The sequence below is a fragment of the Doryrhamphus excisus genome, linkage group LG10, assembly GCF_037039965.1.
Source record: "Doryrhamphus excisus strain RoL-2023G ecotype Guam linkage group LG10, RoL_Dexc_Guam_v1.1, whole genome shotgun sequence".
NCBI lineage: Eukaryota > Metazoa > Chordata > Actinopteri > Syngnathiformes > Syngnathidae > Doryrhamphus > Doryrhamphus excisus.
Window position 1 is genome coordinate 8,110,517 of NC_136366.1, and position 14,819 is coordinate 8,125,335.

General features: G+C 44.2%; 2 protein-coding genes and 1 long non-coding RNA gene across 7 annotated transcripts; 2 read left to right on the forward strand and 1 right to left on the reverse strand.

Annotated features, from left to right (window-relative positions):
• Positions 1–370: 370 nt before the first annotated feature.
• prdm12a (PR domain containing 12a) lies at positions 371–5,682 on the forward strand. The gene is made up of 5 exons (XM_058064093.2): positions 371–1,980; positions 3,303–3,493; positions 3,581–3,736; positions 3,876–3,990; positions 4,283–5,682. The coding sequence occupies exons 1-5, from the start codon at positions 1,752–1,754 to the stop codon at positions 4,804–4,806; spliced, it is 1,215 nt and encodes a 404-aa protein (XP_057920076.2). The 5' UTR covers positions 371–1,751; the 3' UTR covers positions 4,807–5,682.
• Positions 5,683–6,293: 611 nt separating this feature from the next.
• Positions 6,294–7,109, reverse strand: LOC131107359 (uncharacterized). Its single transcript, XR_009120248.2, has 3 exons — positions 6,783–7,109; positions 6,600–6,692; positions 6,294–6,513 (listed from the first exon to the last, which is right to left on the reverse strand). It is a non-coding gene; the product is annotated as an uncharacterized LOC131107359 (long non-coding RNA).
• On the forward strand, positions 6,839–14,790 carry fbxw5 (F-box and WD repeat domain containing 5). 5 transcript variants are annotated; one of them, XM_058057164.2, is made up of 11 exons: positions 6,839–6,926; positions 7,592–7,635; positions 8,607–8,802; positions 8,874–9,031; positions 10,169–10,352; positions 10,450–10,598; positions 11,571–11,888; positions 11,947–12,121; positions 12,198–12,345; positions 12,557–12,769; positions 13,794–14,790. In XM_058057164.2, the coding sequence occupies exons 3-11, from the start codon at positions 8,616–8,618 to the stop codon at positions 14,074–14,076; spliced, it is 1,815 nt and encodes a 604-aa protein (XP_057913147.2). In that variant the 5' UTR covers positions 6,839–6,926; positions 7,592–7,635; positions 8,607–8,615; the 3' UTR covers positions 14,077–14,790. The 5 variants fall into 5 exon arrangements, with proteins under 5 accessions (XP_057913147.2, XP_057913157.2, XP_057913166.2 ...); XM_058057174.2 differs by having other exon boundaries at positions 6,907–6,948; XM_058057183.2 differs by lacking the exon at positions 7,592–7,635 and having other exon boundaries at positions 6,908–6,926.
• Positions 14,791–14,819: the final 29 nt, after the last annotated feature.

The following is a 14,819-nucleotide window of genomic DNA, read 5'->3' on the forward strand; positions in this document are numbered from 1 at the left end:
TTTCTGCAGCGTACTGAGGAGGGCAATGGCCCCCCTGACATAGGAGAGACAAGGCAGCACTTCCACAAACCTATTACACCATCGGAGAGCAACCTCTCCAGGCCCGGGGGCGTCCAAAAAGGAGGGCATTCCTTTGAGGACAACCATGTCCAAATGTTGCTTTCGTTTACCTAGCTTCTATTTCTAGCCGTGTCCTAACACCTCTCCCCCAAAGATTGTCTCATTCCACAGGAAGAGCGCTGCAGAAGCTGTTTTGCCACCAGACATCAACCCTATTGTACCCCCCCCCAGGAACTAAGGCACATACATTTAGAGTGCTTACTGAGGAACTAATGACGAATGCCCATTTAGAGTAGTTACTCAGAGCTAATGAACTAATGATGAGCTAATGAGTAATGTAGTTAGTGGGGAATTAACGCACATTCAGAGTAGTTACACAGGAGCTTCTGAGTAGATTAGTTACTGAGGAACTAAGGCACATACATTTAGAGTAGTTACACAGGAGCTTCTGAGTAGATTAGTTACTGAGGAACTAAGGCACATACATTTAGAGTAGTTACACAGGAGCTTCTGAGTAGATTAGTTACTGAGGAACTAAGGCACATACATTTAGAGTAGTTACACAGGTGCTTATGAGTAGATTAGTTACTGGGGAGCTAAGGCACATACATTTAGAGTAGTTACTGTGAAACTAAGGCGCATACATTTGGAGTAGCTATTGAACTGATGACCACGGTACATTTAGAATAGTTACAGAGGATGTAGTTAGAGTAGTTACTGAGGAGCTAATTAACTATGAGTAGAGTAGTGACTGAGGAGCTAATGAACTGAGTATAGCGTAGTCACTGGGGAGCTAATGACCTAATGAGTAGTTACTGAGGAGCTAATGAACTAATGAGTAGTTACTGAGGAGCTAATGAACTATGAGTGGAGTAGCTACTGAGGAGCTAATGATTTATGAGTCAAGTGGTTACTGATGAGCTAATGAACTATGAGTGGAGTAGAGTAGTTACTGAGGAGCTAATGATTTATGAGTCGAGTGGTTACTGATGAGCTAATGAACTATGAGTGGAGTAGAGTAGTTACTGAGGAGCTAATGAGTTATGAGTAGAGTGGTTACTGATGAGCTAATGAACTACTAGTAGAGTAGTTACTGAGGAGCTAATGAACTAATGAGTAGTTACTGAGGCGCTAATGAACTATGAGTAGAGTAGTTACTGAGGAGCTAATGAACTGCGTAGTTACTGAGGAGCTAATGAGTAGTGGTTATTTTTAGGTAGTTTGTTATCAAATCAACTGTCATTAGTGTACCTTATTATAAAGTGTTACCTAATGTATATTTTTGATTATATTGGGGGGGGGTCAGTATAAAGCAGGAATCCATGTTAGAAGACTTCTAGTGAGAAATGTGTATTTTTAACAGTATTTTGCTGACAAAAACTATGATGTTTATTTGTTTAGGAAAAGGGAGTATTCCAATGTGTTGCTTTAGGATGATAAAGGCAGCGTGTATCCACGACAGTAGAAGTTTAGCAGCATGCGTGGGCAGCCCACGCTGCAAGGGGTGTGTCATTAATAAGTAATTGGGGCCTGGGCGGCACTACCCCCCGCCGGTATAAAGGGCCCCTCAAGAGCCAAGCGGGGCCAGATCTCACTCGCTCGCTTTGGAAAAAAAAGGGGGGGTACCACCTTCTCCTCTTCCACCTCCTAGTTTGTCATCTTCCAGCTGCCATCCGAGACCCAGGGACGACATGGGCTCCGTGCTGCCCGCAGAAGCTTTGGCCCTCAAGTCTGGATTTAAGTGTCCTGCCCGGGCGGTGCTGTCGGACGTGATCACGTCGGACGTCCTGCACAGCTTCCTGTACGGCCGCTGGAGGAACGTCCTGCAGGGGGGGGAACACTTGCAGGCCGAGGAGCGACACGCCGGCTGCACCAGAACCGCATTCACCGCGGAGGTGTTGGCCCAGTCCTTCGCTGGAGGTAGGAACTCTTATTAACACATTCTCCGATTGATTGTTTATCTTCTCGTCCATCCGTGGAATGAACCTTAATTGATGTCATCGGTTCGAGTCCGCTGTGAGGATCAGGCAAACACAGAATGCGCTCCTTTCTGAAGCTAATCCGGTTCAATTAGCTGTATTTTCCTTAAAGCAGATGCAAATAAGGAAGAACATCCAGACATGACAAGTTGATGGTCGAATTTACTGACGGCTACTTTAATGTCTGTAAAATTGAAACCCGGCGTCAACAGATTTTATTTCCCACATACCCCCCTATTTAATTGTAGAATGCCTGTGATTGAAAGCCCCCCCCCTCCTTTTTTTTAAATGCATTTGGTTAACTTTGCGCTTGACCTGGGAAAGTTTTGCGCAAAGGAGAAGCTCGGCTTTTCTTTTTTTTTTTTGGAGAACTTTATCCGCGCATTCATCAATCTGCGGACAGTCTCTTTTCCTGCGCTTGGCAGCCGCGGTGGGGCTCTCTCTTTTCTTGTTCTTTCCCCCAAAAGAGTTGCTGTTCGCGGCATAATGCGGCGTGAAGGCTAAATCTAATGCTATTCATGGCATGTCAGCCATCTAATCGCCTTTCCATTTTTTGGCTTGCCCAGATTCCCGAGTCTCTTTTAACGGGGCCCGGTTTCATTCAGCGCAAATTTATTGCTACAAACTTCTTAAAAGGATAATGAATTTGGAATTAGCCGTCTCTTTTTTTTTTTTCGCTAACCTTTTAATGAATATCACATCTGAAGTGTGACCAATTGCTGGACACCAGCAATGGGGGGACCATTTAACCCCCACCGGACAAAGCTTTTATTTGCATTTTTTCCCTTGCGGCTTGAAATACAAAAAAAAAACTTTGATTTTGACATTAAAGGAGTTTTTTTTTTGTCTTTTTTTCTCACCCTTTTCGACGGGGATAAAAAAAATGCTTTCCGTGGGGTTTTTTTTGACGCACAACAAAAACGTTGAATTGAAGCAGATAATCGAATTAAACGGAGGATAATGTGTCCCTTAATGTTTCGATCCCGTCCATTCAGAACCGGTCCTGCACGAGACCGTTTGGCGCCATAAATGGAAATGTCAAAAATGAAGAATGGAGGGGGGGGGTGCAAAAAAATAATGTATTTTTAAAAAGTACAAAACAAAAGTTTTTTTTAAAGCTGCTCTAAGAAAAACGCCAAAAAAATGCTAAATGCAAATTTTCAAAATAAAATACCCCCCAAAAAGATGCAGATGCCAAACATTTGTCAATAAAATGAAACAATTATCATCAGGTGGATTTTAATGATCTATATCTCTTTGTAGAAGTCCAGAAGTTGTCCAGTCTGGTGCTTCCCAGCGAAGTCATCATCGCCCAGAGTTCCATCCCAGGGGAAGGTCTTGGAATCTTCTCCAAAACCTGGATCAAGGCCGGCACCGAGATGGGCCCATTCACCGGCAAAGTTCTCTCCCCGGAACACGTCGACTTGCTGAAGAACAACAACCTGATGTGGGAGGTGAGCTTGAAGGTCTTCACGTGGCCCTGGAGGTCTGGCTGAGGTCTCCAACCTGTGGATGATCTGAATGGTTTTATGTTCTTGAAGGTGTTCAACGAGGATGGCACCGTGCGGTACTTCATCGATGCCAGCCAGGAGGACCAACGCAGCTGGATGACCTACATCAAATGTGCCCGCAATGAGCAAGAGCAGAACCTGGAGGTGGTCCAGATTGGCAGCAGCATCTACTACAAAGCTGTGGAGGTACAGGGAACTTTTGTAGGATTCTTCTATCCTTAAAACACGGCTCTCTGTGGGCCGCCAGCAGCAATAACACCCACATTTATACATATGAATATTATTATTATTATTGCATTAATAGCATCCTGTCCCTTTTATTTAGACTATTCCACCAGACCAGGAGCTTCTTGTGTGGTACGGAAACACTCATAATACATTCCTGGGAATTCCTGGAGTTCCAGGAACAGACGAAGAGCAGCAGAAGAAGAGCAGAAATGGTAAGAATTTTTTTAATATTTTTTTTAGTATTAACAACAACATTGATATTCACCTTTAAATGTCCACCATTATTTTCCTTTTTTGGGAGTGTTTACACTGCTTATTTCATCTTTTTAATCTTTTTTTTTTTTTTTTACTATTTGTAGTTTTTAAGGACTTTTTTAAAATCTTAATTACAATAATTCAAACGTATGAATATGAGTGATTTTTGGTGTCAGTAATAATACCTCATTAATGTCAGTGATACCTCCACATGCCTAAATAACAGTACGTCCCCTCTGTCTTCCTTAGATGACTCCCAGTCCTGCGAGTCCATCTGCTCTCCGCCCTCGTGCTCGTCGTCCTCCGCCTCCTCCGTCCACACCTCAGGCCGCATGCGCTGCGTCATCTGCCACCGCGGATTCAACTCCCGCAGCAACCTGCGCTCGCACATGCGCATCCACACGCTGGACAAGCCCTTCGTGTGCCGCTTCTGCAACCGCCGCTTCAGCCAGTCGTCCACGCTCCGTAACCACGTGCGCCTGCACACGGGGGAGCGCCCCTACAAGTGTCACGTGTGCCAGAGCGCCTACTCGCAGCTGGCCGGCCTGCGCGCGCACCAGAAGAGCGCCCGACACAAACCCGCCATCACTGGGCCCGAGGCGGCCGCACAGGGGTCGCCTCCTCCTCCTCCTCCTCCTCCTCCTAGTGCTGCTGCAGCGCCTCCTACGGCCGCTCAGCCGATGGCATCCGTCGTTCGCCAACAGCACCACCACCATCACCACCACCACCATCCCGTTCCCATGGTGCACCACATCCCAGCCTTGGTGCTCTGACCACGGCCGAACGAAACAACGTTGCACTTTAGATGACAGGAGACTTTATGTGTAAAAACATTCATCTCTCACGTCATCAACATCCCGCAATTGCCTCTTTGACATGGACATCCTGCACAATACCAGACGCAAACTGTTGTCATGACGATTAGTTGATGGCGGCCATGTTTTTCAAACAGTCTTTTACAGACATGTGCTTGTCGGCCCCCCAAGCTATGTACCAAATTTGGTGTTGATGAGTTACAGTAAGTACAAAGTCACAGGAAGTGACGCCGTCTCAAAAGCCAGAAAATTCTGTGAAAAAGGAGCAACTGCCTGTAAAAGCCAACTTCTGTATGAACAGCACCGTCACGGAATGATGGCAGGAAGTCGTCCTGGCGGTTTTTCAGCCCCAGCAGAAGTGGGTTGGCATCTGTTTGAAAATGTATTCTGCTGAGGTCTTCGGGTAGAGCCCGGTTGGAGCTGCTTTGTTGGGGTTCTGTGTGAAAGGCCAAGGTTGGTTACGCCGCTACTTTGCAGGATCTCTGCATGAAAGAGGCTGAAGGTCCGCCTGTCACAAGCCCCCCCACCCCATGTTTTCTATTTATTCCACTCGTAACCGGATTTCTTAAATGTTGTGGTGGCATTTTTGGGAGGGGAGGGCCCCAAAAACACTTCATCCTTCAACCATCAACACAAACATCCCAAGTTTCCATTGTCAAATATGAAAATGTCACTTTAAACCTGATTGAAGGCCCTGATCATACAAAGAACTGAGTGAATGATAAACGTTCACACGCAAATTTCAACATGTACGGAGCCAATTATTGTGTCATGCTAAGATATGCTAAGTGTACTGTATGCTACGACTTTATATGAGTGTAAATACCTTTGTCCTTGTATGCTAAATAAATCATATGAATTTATGTGTGTTTGAATTATCAAATATTAGCTTAAACGGTACGTCGTATATATTGCCATGCATGCACATTAACAGTAAAAAGTTATTTTGGTTCATTCAATAACTATTTGACAGTATTCTGTACCTGCAACTTAAACTTGACCATATTTTATTAGATTTTATTTTTAAATTAATTGTTATATTTGCACTGCTTCTCTTACTGTGAATCAATCATTTGCTTCATATCTTTCACATTTATATTTTTATATTCATGTTACTTTTATTGATACGTATTTAGACAATCACATTTTAATTTTACATTTTTTAGACTCAAATCTATTTTTTTATCAAAGCTTTTGAACAATAATTCTAATTTTAAACTAATTGCTTATATTTAAAAAATACTCTCTAATAAAAGTTTTTTAAAAATCAAAATAACGGATTTGAGTTGTATAATACTTTAGAATACATAGTCATTTAACAGCCTTAACTTACCAAAAATACAATAAGGACGGTTTTCCACTCTTGTGATCATTTTCTGCACTCATCTTTATGTCCACACGATGTCGCCAAATACCCGGTTAAAAAAGAGGCGTTAGACGACCATACTTTTTTATTTTTATTAATTACATTTCCAATTACTACATTATCCAACACAGTGGAAAGTGTTGTTGTGTTTGTCAGTTGTCAAACATTATCCGACTTCCTGAGAGGAAGATTCCAGAAAAGTCATCATTGGAACAAACACTAGTAGTAGTAGTAGTAGTAGTAGTAGAATTAGGAGACAAGTGTGGTTTTGTCCTTTGAGACCGTCCACACTTGTTGTCCTGCACGGAAAACAAAACACTTTAAGGCTGCATATCTTATTTTATATATAAATATATATATATACATTTGATGCAGTAATAATGACCTTTACTCCGATTGAATCATCCTGGTGCTGCAGCTGGCTTCAGCTCATTTGTGCAGCAGCAAGAAGTGATACACTCTGCGATGTTTCTCACCGCTGAAAAAAAGCACAACACAGCAAGGCAACCTGACTTTCGCCCTATCAGATGTTTTTTTTAAAAAAAATAATACATTACTGAGTACTTACCAGAGATGATTAGTCACAACATGGTGCCTCTGTTGCGTTTTTCCCACCCTTTACCAGGTCACTTAAACACCTCAGTCCAGTTGTTCCTATGCGAATGAATGATGTGAGAGCAATGAAGCCAATGACACAGCATTTCTGATAAAGGTAACCTGAGAGCCACCACAAGGTATCACGTCACCGCCTACTAAACCTTTCCACTGGGTGTTCGCCTCGGGTGACCATATTTTGATTACAAAAAAAAACAGGACACTCTGCTCATTTTGTTCTCAATATGGTGTGTCCACTTGTTGCTATTTTGCTAATGCTAACTGCCGGGCCTCATTTAGTGCAGCAGCAGCCATATTAGCCACGTGAGACATGTTCGCGGACATCAGGCAAAATAAGTTTTGAATGTGTTCATTTTGTTCTGCATTGTTAAGTGAATTTCAAAATATGTAATTACGTACAAGTTAGGTTTTGTTGAGTTGTCCCATTAAAGCTCTGTGTACACACTAGCTCCCCAGCACAAGTCACATGACACTGGGGAGGAAAAAATGACTAATTGGGCCCAATTAGTACAGTTTGACATGGACTGTATTCACTCTTATTGCTAGCCGTTCTGACATTAAAAGTTGTGTTATTTTGTGGGAACGGCAAATTTACACTTTTATCTTTTTTATCCCATTAAAAGAGTTTGAGACAATACTGTATATTACAAAATATGTTTTGGAACGTCACTAATATTTTCAGGGAAAATGGACCCTCTGAAGTGGCAAGATGTCAACTGCAAGTGCATGTTTTGCTTTTTCATTCATTTCAATTCATTTCAGGGATGACATCACATGCAGAAGAGTGGCCTATTTGTACATAGCAGGTACAAAATGCATGATTTTAAGCATTACACAGGAAAATGAACCAGATCTGCATTAAAAAAATATATCTTATTCGTTCTTTGCCCATGCCTAATCCATAACCTAGATTACCCAAATGAATTACGAATAAACACCCATAGAAATAAACAAGCAAGCAAAGAAACCGCTATTTATTTATATGTCTAATAGCAATATATCAAGCTACCGACAATAGATTAATTGGCCTGTGGGTGACGATGTCTCTGTGCACGACTAGTACAGCCTAGCCGCGTCCGTTAGCTATTTGGAAGGATTGTTGTCATTTTCCAAGCGGCTAGCCGTCATCGGTGGCTAGCTAGACAGCCGTGTGCTATTCTCCCCGCAGCAGGTTTGGCCTCACTTTTCGCTGATACTTGTATTTAATGCATTTATCATTGAGTGGGATAAGTCGTGTAACGTAGGCGCCAGTTTATGAAGCTGTTGTCAAAAGGTAATTTCGTCAGCACAGAGTTGGAAACCTAAACGTCAGCTAGCAAGCTAGCAGGTTTAGCAACAAGTTCGCCTTAGCTTAACGTCAGCGGCTAGCTTGTCTACGTCTGGCGAGAGAACATATGACCAAAAAAAAAAAAAGTTGAACTCATGTTTTTGCTTGTGTGCGTTTTGTGGGATAGTTTAAACGCTGCGGGGGAACGTTTTGAGAAACATATACTGTGTTGTCAGGAGTTTTCGATCCTCTGCCAAGCACATTTACCATGTTAGGTCATAATCAGTGGACGGGCTGGTTTGTCAAGGGAGATGACATTCTTATTTCCTGTCTTCTCATATATTAATATCAAGTCTTATCCACTACTTACTCCCACTGTAGCATAATGTTATTGACACTGTAAAACAAAACACCAGATAGTGCCTAAATGTATCCTCATTTTAATGTAACATGTGCTGGAAGTTGTATTGTTGTCTCCCTGTGACTGTTGACGACTGTGTGCCCACCCAGGATGTTAGGATGGAGTGTGGCCCATTTCTGCCCGACAGCGTGGTGTTGGAGATCTTCCTGCGTCTACCCCACGATGCTGTGCTGAGAGCGGGTCTGACGTGCCGCCAGTGGCTGGCTGTTTCCAGAGATGAGTTCCTATGGAGGGAGCTGTTCTACTCCTACTACCGCATCCCCCGTAACGTACCCCGACACCCAGGTTCGGGCACACTCTCAGTCGCTTTTAGTCCTCCTCTGTAGTTGTCACTAACTAACTGTGTGTTTGTGCAGCCTCCGTGTCGTGGTACAGGGAGTTCAAGCGTCTATTTGACTGCATTCCCTGTGTAGAGGTTCAAACCTTGAGGGAGCACAGCGATCAAGTATTGCACTTGGCCTTCTCTCACCGAGGTCACCGTTTCTCCTCCTGCTCCAAAGACTGCACTGTCAAGGTAATTTAAGGGACACAGCAAACACCAAAAAAAGAACATGCAATAATGCAATGCAATAGGGATCGACCGATATGTTTTTTTTTTCCGGCCGATACCGATTTTTTTCCATCACCCTTAGCCGATGGCCGATTTTGCAGCATTCTCAATTTATATGAAAAAATGACAATGAACAAATATTACAGGTCTCAGGTTTAAACAAATATTTATTGAAATGTAAACACTGAACACAGTAGGATTCAGCTTTCTTAAACACACATTTAAACAGCATTATCAATTTTAAAAGAAGTAAATATTCAACCATGTGCAAAACATTTCTGTCGTAGATTAAGTTTTATCTAGCATCGATGTGATGACTGCTCCTCCGCAGTGTTACGTGCACCCGCCCGCCTCCACACACAAACACATCACACTGACACAATTTAGTAAGATATCATTAAAGTTGGTGTTGTGCACAGTAAAGACCTCTCATAAGCAGACACGGTTGCTCCAATTCCTTCTGTGTGTGTGTGTGTGCGTGCATGCTCGGAGAGAGCGCACACACATAATACGACATGTATTTAACCTCAGCCCGGCGTTTGCTGAATGAAAGTCCTCCAAACACCATAGGACTGAATTGCCAAGGTTGCCATTAAAGCGGTGTTGGTAACAGCTGTACATATTAGCCTCCAACTACATCAACAGCTCCCTAATTCCAACAGTAGGCACTTTTAAAGATGAAGCATTCAGCAGCATTCCTGGTTTTCAGACCCAAATTAAACTATATTGTAGCGTCGCTGGGAGCACTTCCTGGTTGCCAGCGTGCTTTGCGGCACCGTCGATGTAAATAGTTTGTCAGTTTGTAGTTAAAGTTGCATAGTTGTTAGGGTTAGGGTTTATTCGTCTGTTGCGTTGGTATGTGATGTTTTTGGGCTTTCAAGTAAAGAACGCAAATATCGTCCGCCCGATGTATCGGTCGATCCTTCCAATGCAGCCATCTGTGACCATCCACTACCCCTGTTTAATAAATGAAATGTATGCTTATTGACTTGACTGTGTTGATGTAAGAATGCTTGCTACTGTATGAGACGTGTATTCACTGTAACCAATCGTGAGCTCCCTCATCTTATCTCCATCCCCAATGTGATGTGTCGTGTACAGCTGTGGGACACGGAACGTCCAGATGGCAACATCTCGCTGGTGCACAGTTCCAGCATGCGTCAGTTCAACTGGGGCTACACCCAGTTTTCCCAGTTCAATGCAGACGACACCCTGCTGCTCGTCTCCGGCGTCTACTTGGGCCCACACCACTCCTCCTCCGGGGAGATTGCCGTCCTCAGTCTGGGTAAGGGAAACATAAAACACACCTGCACCAGCGAATCTGATCTCACAGGAGTTGAGTGATGAAGCTTGATGGAGATCAATTCAATGTAACGTCGCAGAGAACTACACTCTGTTGTCGAGAGTGAGGAACAAGCCGTACGACGTCTTCGGTTGCTGGCTCAACGAGACCCACCTCATCTCCGGTAACCTGCACTGGATCGGCAACATGACGTCCTGTTCCGTGCTGTGGCTCAATAAAGCCTTCCAGGTGACACCCTTCTGCTCGTTTAGTAGCAACACGTAGCACTTCTATTTCATGCTCAAGCTGTGGCCACCATAAATATGTTTATTAACTTTAGTGGCAGTCCCTTAAAGCAGGGGTCTCAAACTCAATTTACCTGGGGGCCACTGGAGCTTGGGTCTGGGCAAGGCTGGGCCGCATCAGGTTTTCCAAAAAAAAAAACAAAAAAAAAACAACACATTTATTAAAAACAAAAAAAATTAAAAAACTTGGCTTTGGTTCCAATTTTCTGCAAGAAAAGCTCTGATAAAACATTCCACTGTTCTCAAATATCTTACTTTTTATTTTTCTACACAAAATGAAAAATAAACAAATCAAGAATAAAGAAAATCAATCAATCAGTAATAAATAAATAAATATAATAATAATAAAAAAAACGGCAAATAATAAAAACCTAAGAAACCACATATAGTTGGTGGGTAGACAAATTATTTTTTTCAGATTAAAATGAACAAAGCATTATTAGAGCCCTGTAGACATGACAAAACACGACTATAGTCACATTTATACTCTTTTTATTTACAACATATTGCGCAACTGCAGGGTCTTGAGACACATGCTAACTCGCAAACTAGAGAGCCAGCAACCTAAACGGTAGCCTTCAAGTTATTTCCTTTAAACTTAAATAGCCAAAAACTTACCACTTTCACACGGATTGGGAGGATAACTATTAACAGTTATTTAACCTTTAACATGAACATTAATCAAACGTAATAATTTTTTCTGGGTACACGATACCATACAGCATCCATATCAAAGCATCCATTAAACTTTCATATCAAGGCGGGGGCCTCAAACTAGTATCCTGCGGGCCACATTTGGCCCGCGGGCCGCATGTTTGAGACCCCTGCCTTAGTGTTTTACTGACATATGAAACCTTGTTGGTCCAACAACTCACTTGAAACTCTTCTTCCTCTCCCTCTTTTTCCTTCTGGACAGGATATTGAATCCGAGAATGTCAACGTGGTAAAGCGTCTTTTCAAAATCCAAAACATCAATGCCAGCACCATCCGTACCGTCATGGTCGCCCACTGCCGGCGCCATGACAACCCAGACCTGCTGCTGGACTACAACGCCCAGTCTCAGGCCCGACGGCTGAAAGGACAGCAGCAGCAGCAGCATCAGCCGCTCCTCTTTGATTTGGGAACATCCGGCAGTGATGAAGAGGACGACGAGGAGCAGGACGGGACGTGCCTGAGAGCCACCGCCCGCCCCCCTACGCAGACCGCCATCTCCAGCTTTGAGCACGCTAAGCAGGTAAGCGAAGGGAAGTCATTTGAAGTTATCTGGCTTTAATGTTTATGTTCTGTGTTAGCGGCGTAAGAATGTCGAGCCCAGCCAGTTGGCCATTGAGACCCAGGTGGCCCAGATGATTGGCCGGACCCACACCAAGGCCCCGGAATCAAACCTCATCGAGGCTGCCGAGGCAGAGGACAAGACCTACTTACTGTTTACCACCGGCAGCCTTACGTACTCCCCTCACCAGATAGGTACACTCCGTTGTACCATTATCCACATGGCAGTATCACTTCCTCCTCATAATGGCATCGCTTCTGATTGGTCCAGGCATTAAGAGGATCAAGCCGGACCAGATGACCACTTCTGGACCTGTACTTGGAGAAGAGCGCAGCTCAGACGAGTTTTTTGATTCGCTGGACCACGTCATAGATATACACGGACACATCATCGGGATGGGCCTCTCTCCAGACCATCGGTCAGTAACTCATGGACGTCACATCTGAAATACATCCTCATTCAAATGTGACTTCCTGCTCGTACACGAATTCCACATTTCATGCAAATGCTACAAAAGTCTCTAAGGTACACAATTTGGTATGAAACGCATCGCTCAGCCTTGGTGGAGGTCTGTGCGCTAGCGTTCTCTCTAACAATCATGACCTTGACGTGGCGTGTCGACCGCACAGGTACCTCTACGTCAACAGCCGGGCTTGGCCGGCGGGCTGCATCATCTCCGATCCCATGTCGCCGCCGCCCATCGCTGAGGAAATTGACCTGCACGTCATTGACCTGAAGAGCCTGCGGGAGGAGAGACGGAGTCTGCGAGCCCACCGAGCCTTCACCCCCAACGACGAGTGCTTCTTCATCTTCTTGGATGTCAGTAGGGACTATGTTGCCAGGTGAGCCATACTTTTTCGCTACATTTTGGCTCTTCTTTAGTCTACTGGTTTCTTGGACGCTAGCAGCATAGCATGCAGTGTCTTGACCAAAGACGTTTCCAAATGGACGTAGTTATTATATAATCCTAATGCAAACACAGAATCAATACAGGTGTTTTTTCATCGTATATTGTTTGGTAGTCGGAGGCCGCCGATTGAATAGCCCCGCCTTCAGGGCTCCAATACAGTCATCCCTCGCAATATTGTGGTTCGATTATCGCTCCTTTGCTATTGCACGTTTTTTCTGATTCATAAATGATTGCCGTTTCGTGGTAGACTATGAATTACTATTAGTCAACACCTACTGAAATACAGGTGATGTGTAGTATTCTGGTCAACAGGTGGCAGTAATGACACTAAACATAAGACATTACCATAACGCTACATGAAGTCAGCCATGGCATCTCTGACATGATAAAGAGGAGAAAAAAAAGTTCTCCCATTCCATGTGGAAGTGGTACTTTTTTTTTAATGTGAAACATGACCGCACATGTCTTTACCTTTACTAAGCTTTCTAAAGAGAGAAAAACAGCTAGTGTGGGAGCTAACAGGACACAACTATTTGGATTATTAAGACCCAAAACCCACAAAAATTCAATTTATATAGCTGCCCTGCATATAATCCAAGCTTCAGCAACATGGCTATATTTTTCTCCCGCCACTACCGACAGCTAACGGGGCCCAAAACAATGCAATAGGACACCAAGCTGTACTTCCTGGGAAACAACAACATCCACCCACATCCCACAACATGCATGTTAGGTTCATTAGCGACTCTAAAATGTCCATTAGTATGAATGTGAGTGTGTATGTGTGCCCCGCCTCCCGCCCAAAGTCAGCTGGGATAGGCTCCAGCATAAGAAGAAGGCCGGATGGGTCTGTTCCCAATGAAGGGCTATAAACGAGGGACGGCTGTAGTCCTTTCCTCCACAGTCCCCACTTTCCTTGACCTAACCTCCGCCCTACCATCTCCACCCCGCTTCAGCGGCGCCGAGGACAAGCACGGCTACATCTGGGACCGCCACTACAACATCTGCCTGGCGCGGCTGGCCCACGACGACGTCGTCAACTCGGTGGCGTTCAGCCCCGCCGACCAGGAGCTGCTGCTCTCTGCCAGCGACGATGCCACCATCAAGGTGTGGCGCTCGCCCCGCACGGTGCGCCTAACGCAGAGCGCCGCTCGGCCGCACAGGCCCCGTGGACTCCTGGCGTCGTGGTTGAGCCGAAGTAAGAACTCCACGGGTGGCGGCCTCAACGGGAAGCCGTGATAGTATTGCCTGTATGGAGAATGGGGGGGGTACATGAATACACTCCATGCAAGTGTCCTACATTGATTTGGCCCACTTTGTGCGCCACATACGTGCAATGGCCACCAGTGGGCGCCATTGTGCAAACAATGCAACAACAGACTGTTGACAGCTGTGACATGGACTCATTTTTACCCGAAAGACAAAAACATTTTAGCTTTGTTTTTTTTTTTTAACATCGCAACACACTCAAATGACTGATCAGTGTGGAATTATTTAAAGTGGGGGGAGTTCTGTGACGCATGACTGAGAGGATGACGTTTTGGAGAAAAACACAAGATGATGCATGGAGACAAAAAGCACTCATTTGTGACAAAGTGAACCACATCAATGATCAAATAAGATGAAAAGTGAGCATTGTTACCATAAAAACACAACGTTCAATACAGCTGCTGTTTTAACTGCAGGTGTACCCAATGTGGCCTGTTAGCATAGCATATGTTGAATATGTTCAAATCCCGTGCCCTTAACCTCCTTCAACTACTCGTGTACCTGTACATCCTTTAGTCTTATTTACAACTCACCACCTCAAAGTTTTGTTTTTGTGCACAGTTGAACCTGTAAGGTTGACCCAATAATAACATATCCAAAATAAATATATCTATGGAGCAGCACCACGGAGATCCCTCACACACTTTTGTGCTTTTATTTCTAATAAAACGTCCATGCAAAAGACTTTGCACATCACAATCGTTTTTTTGTTA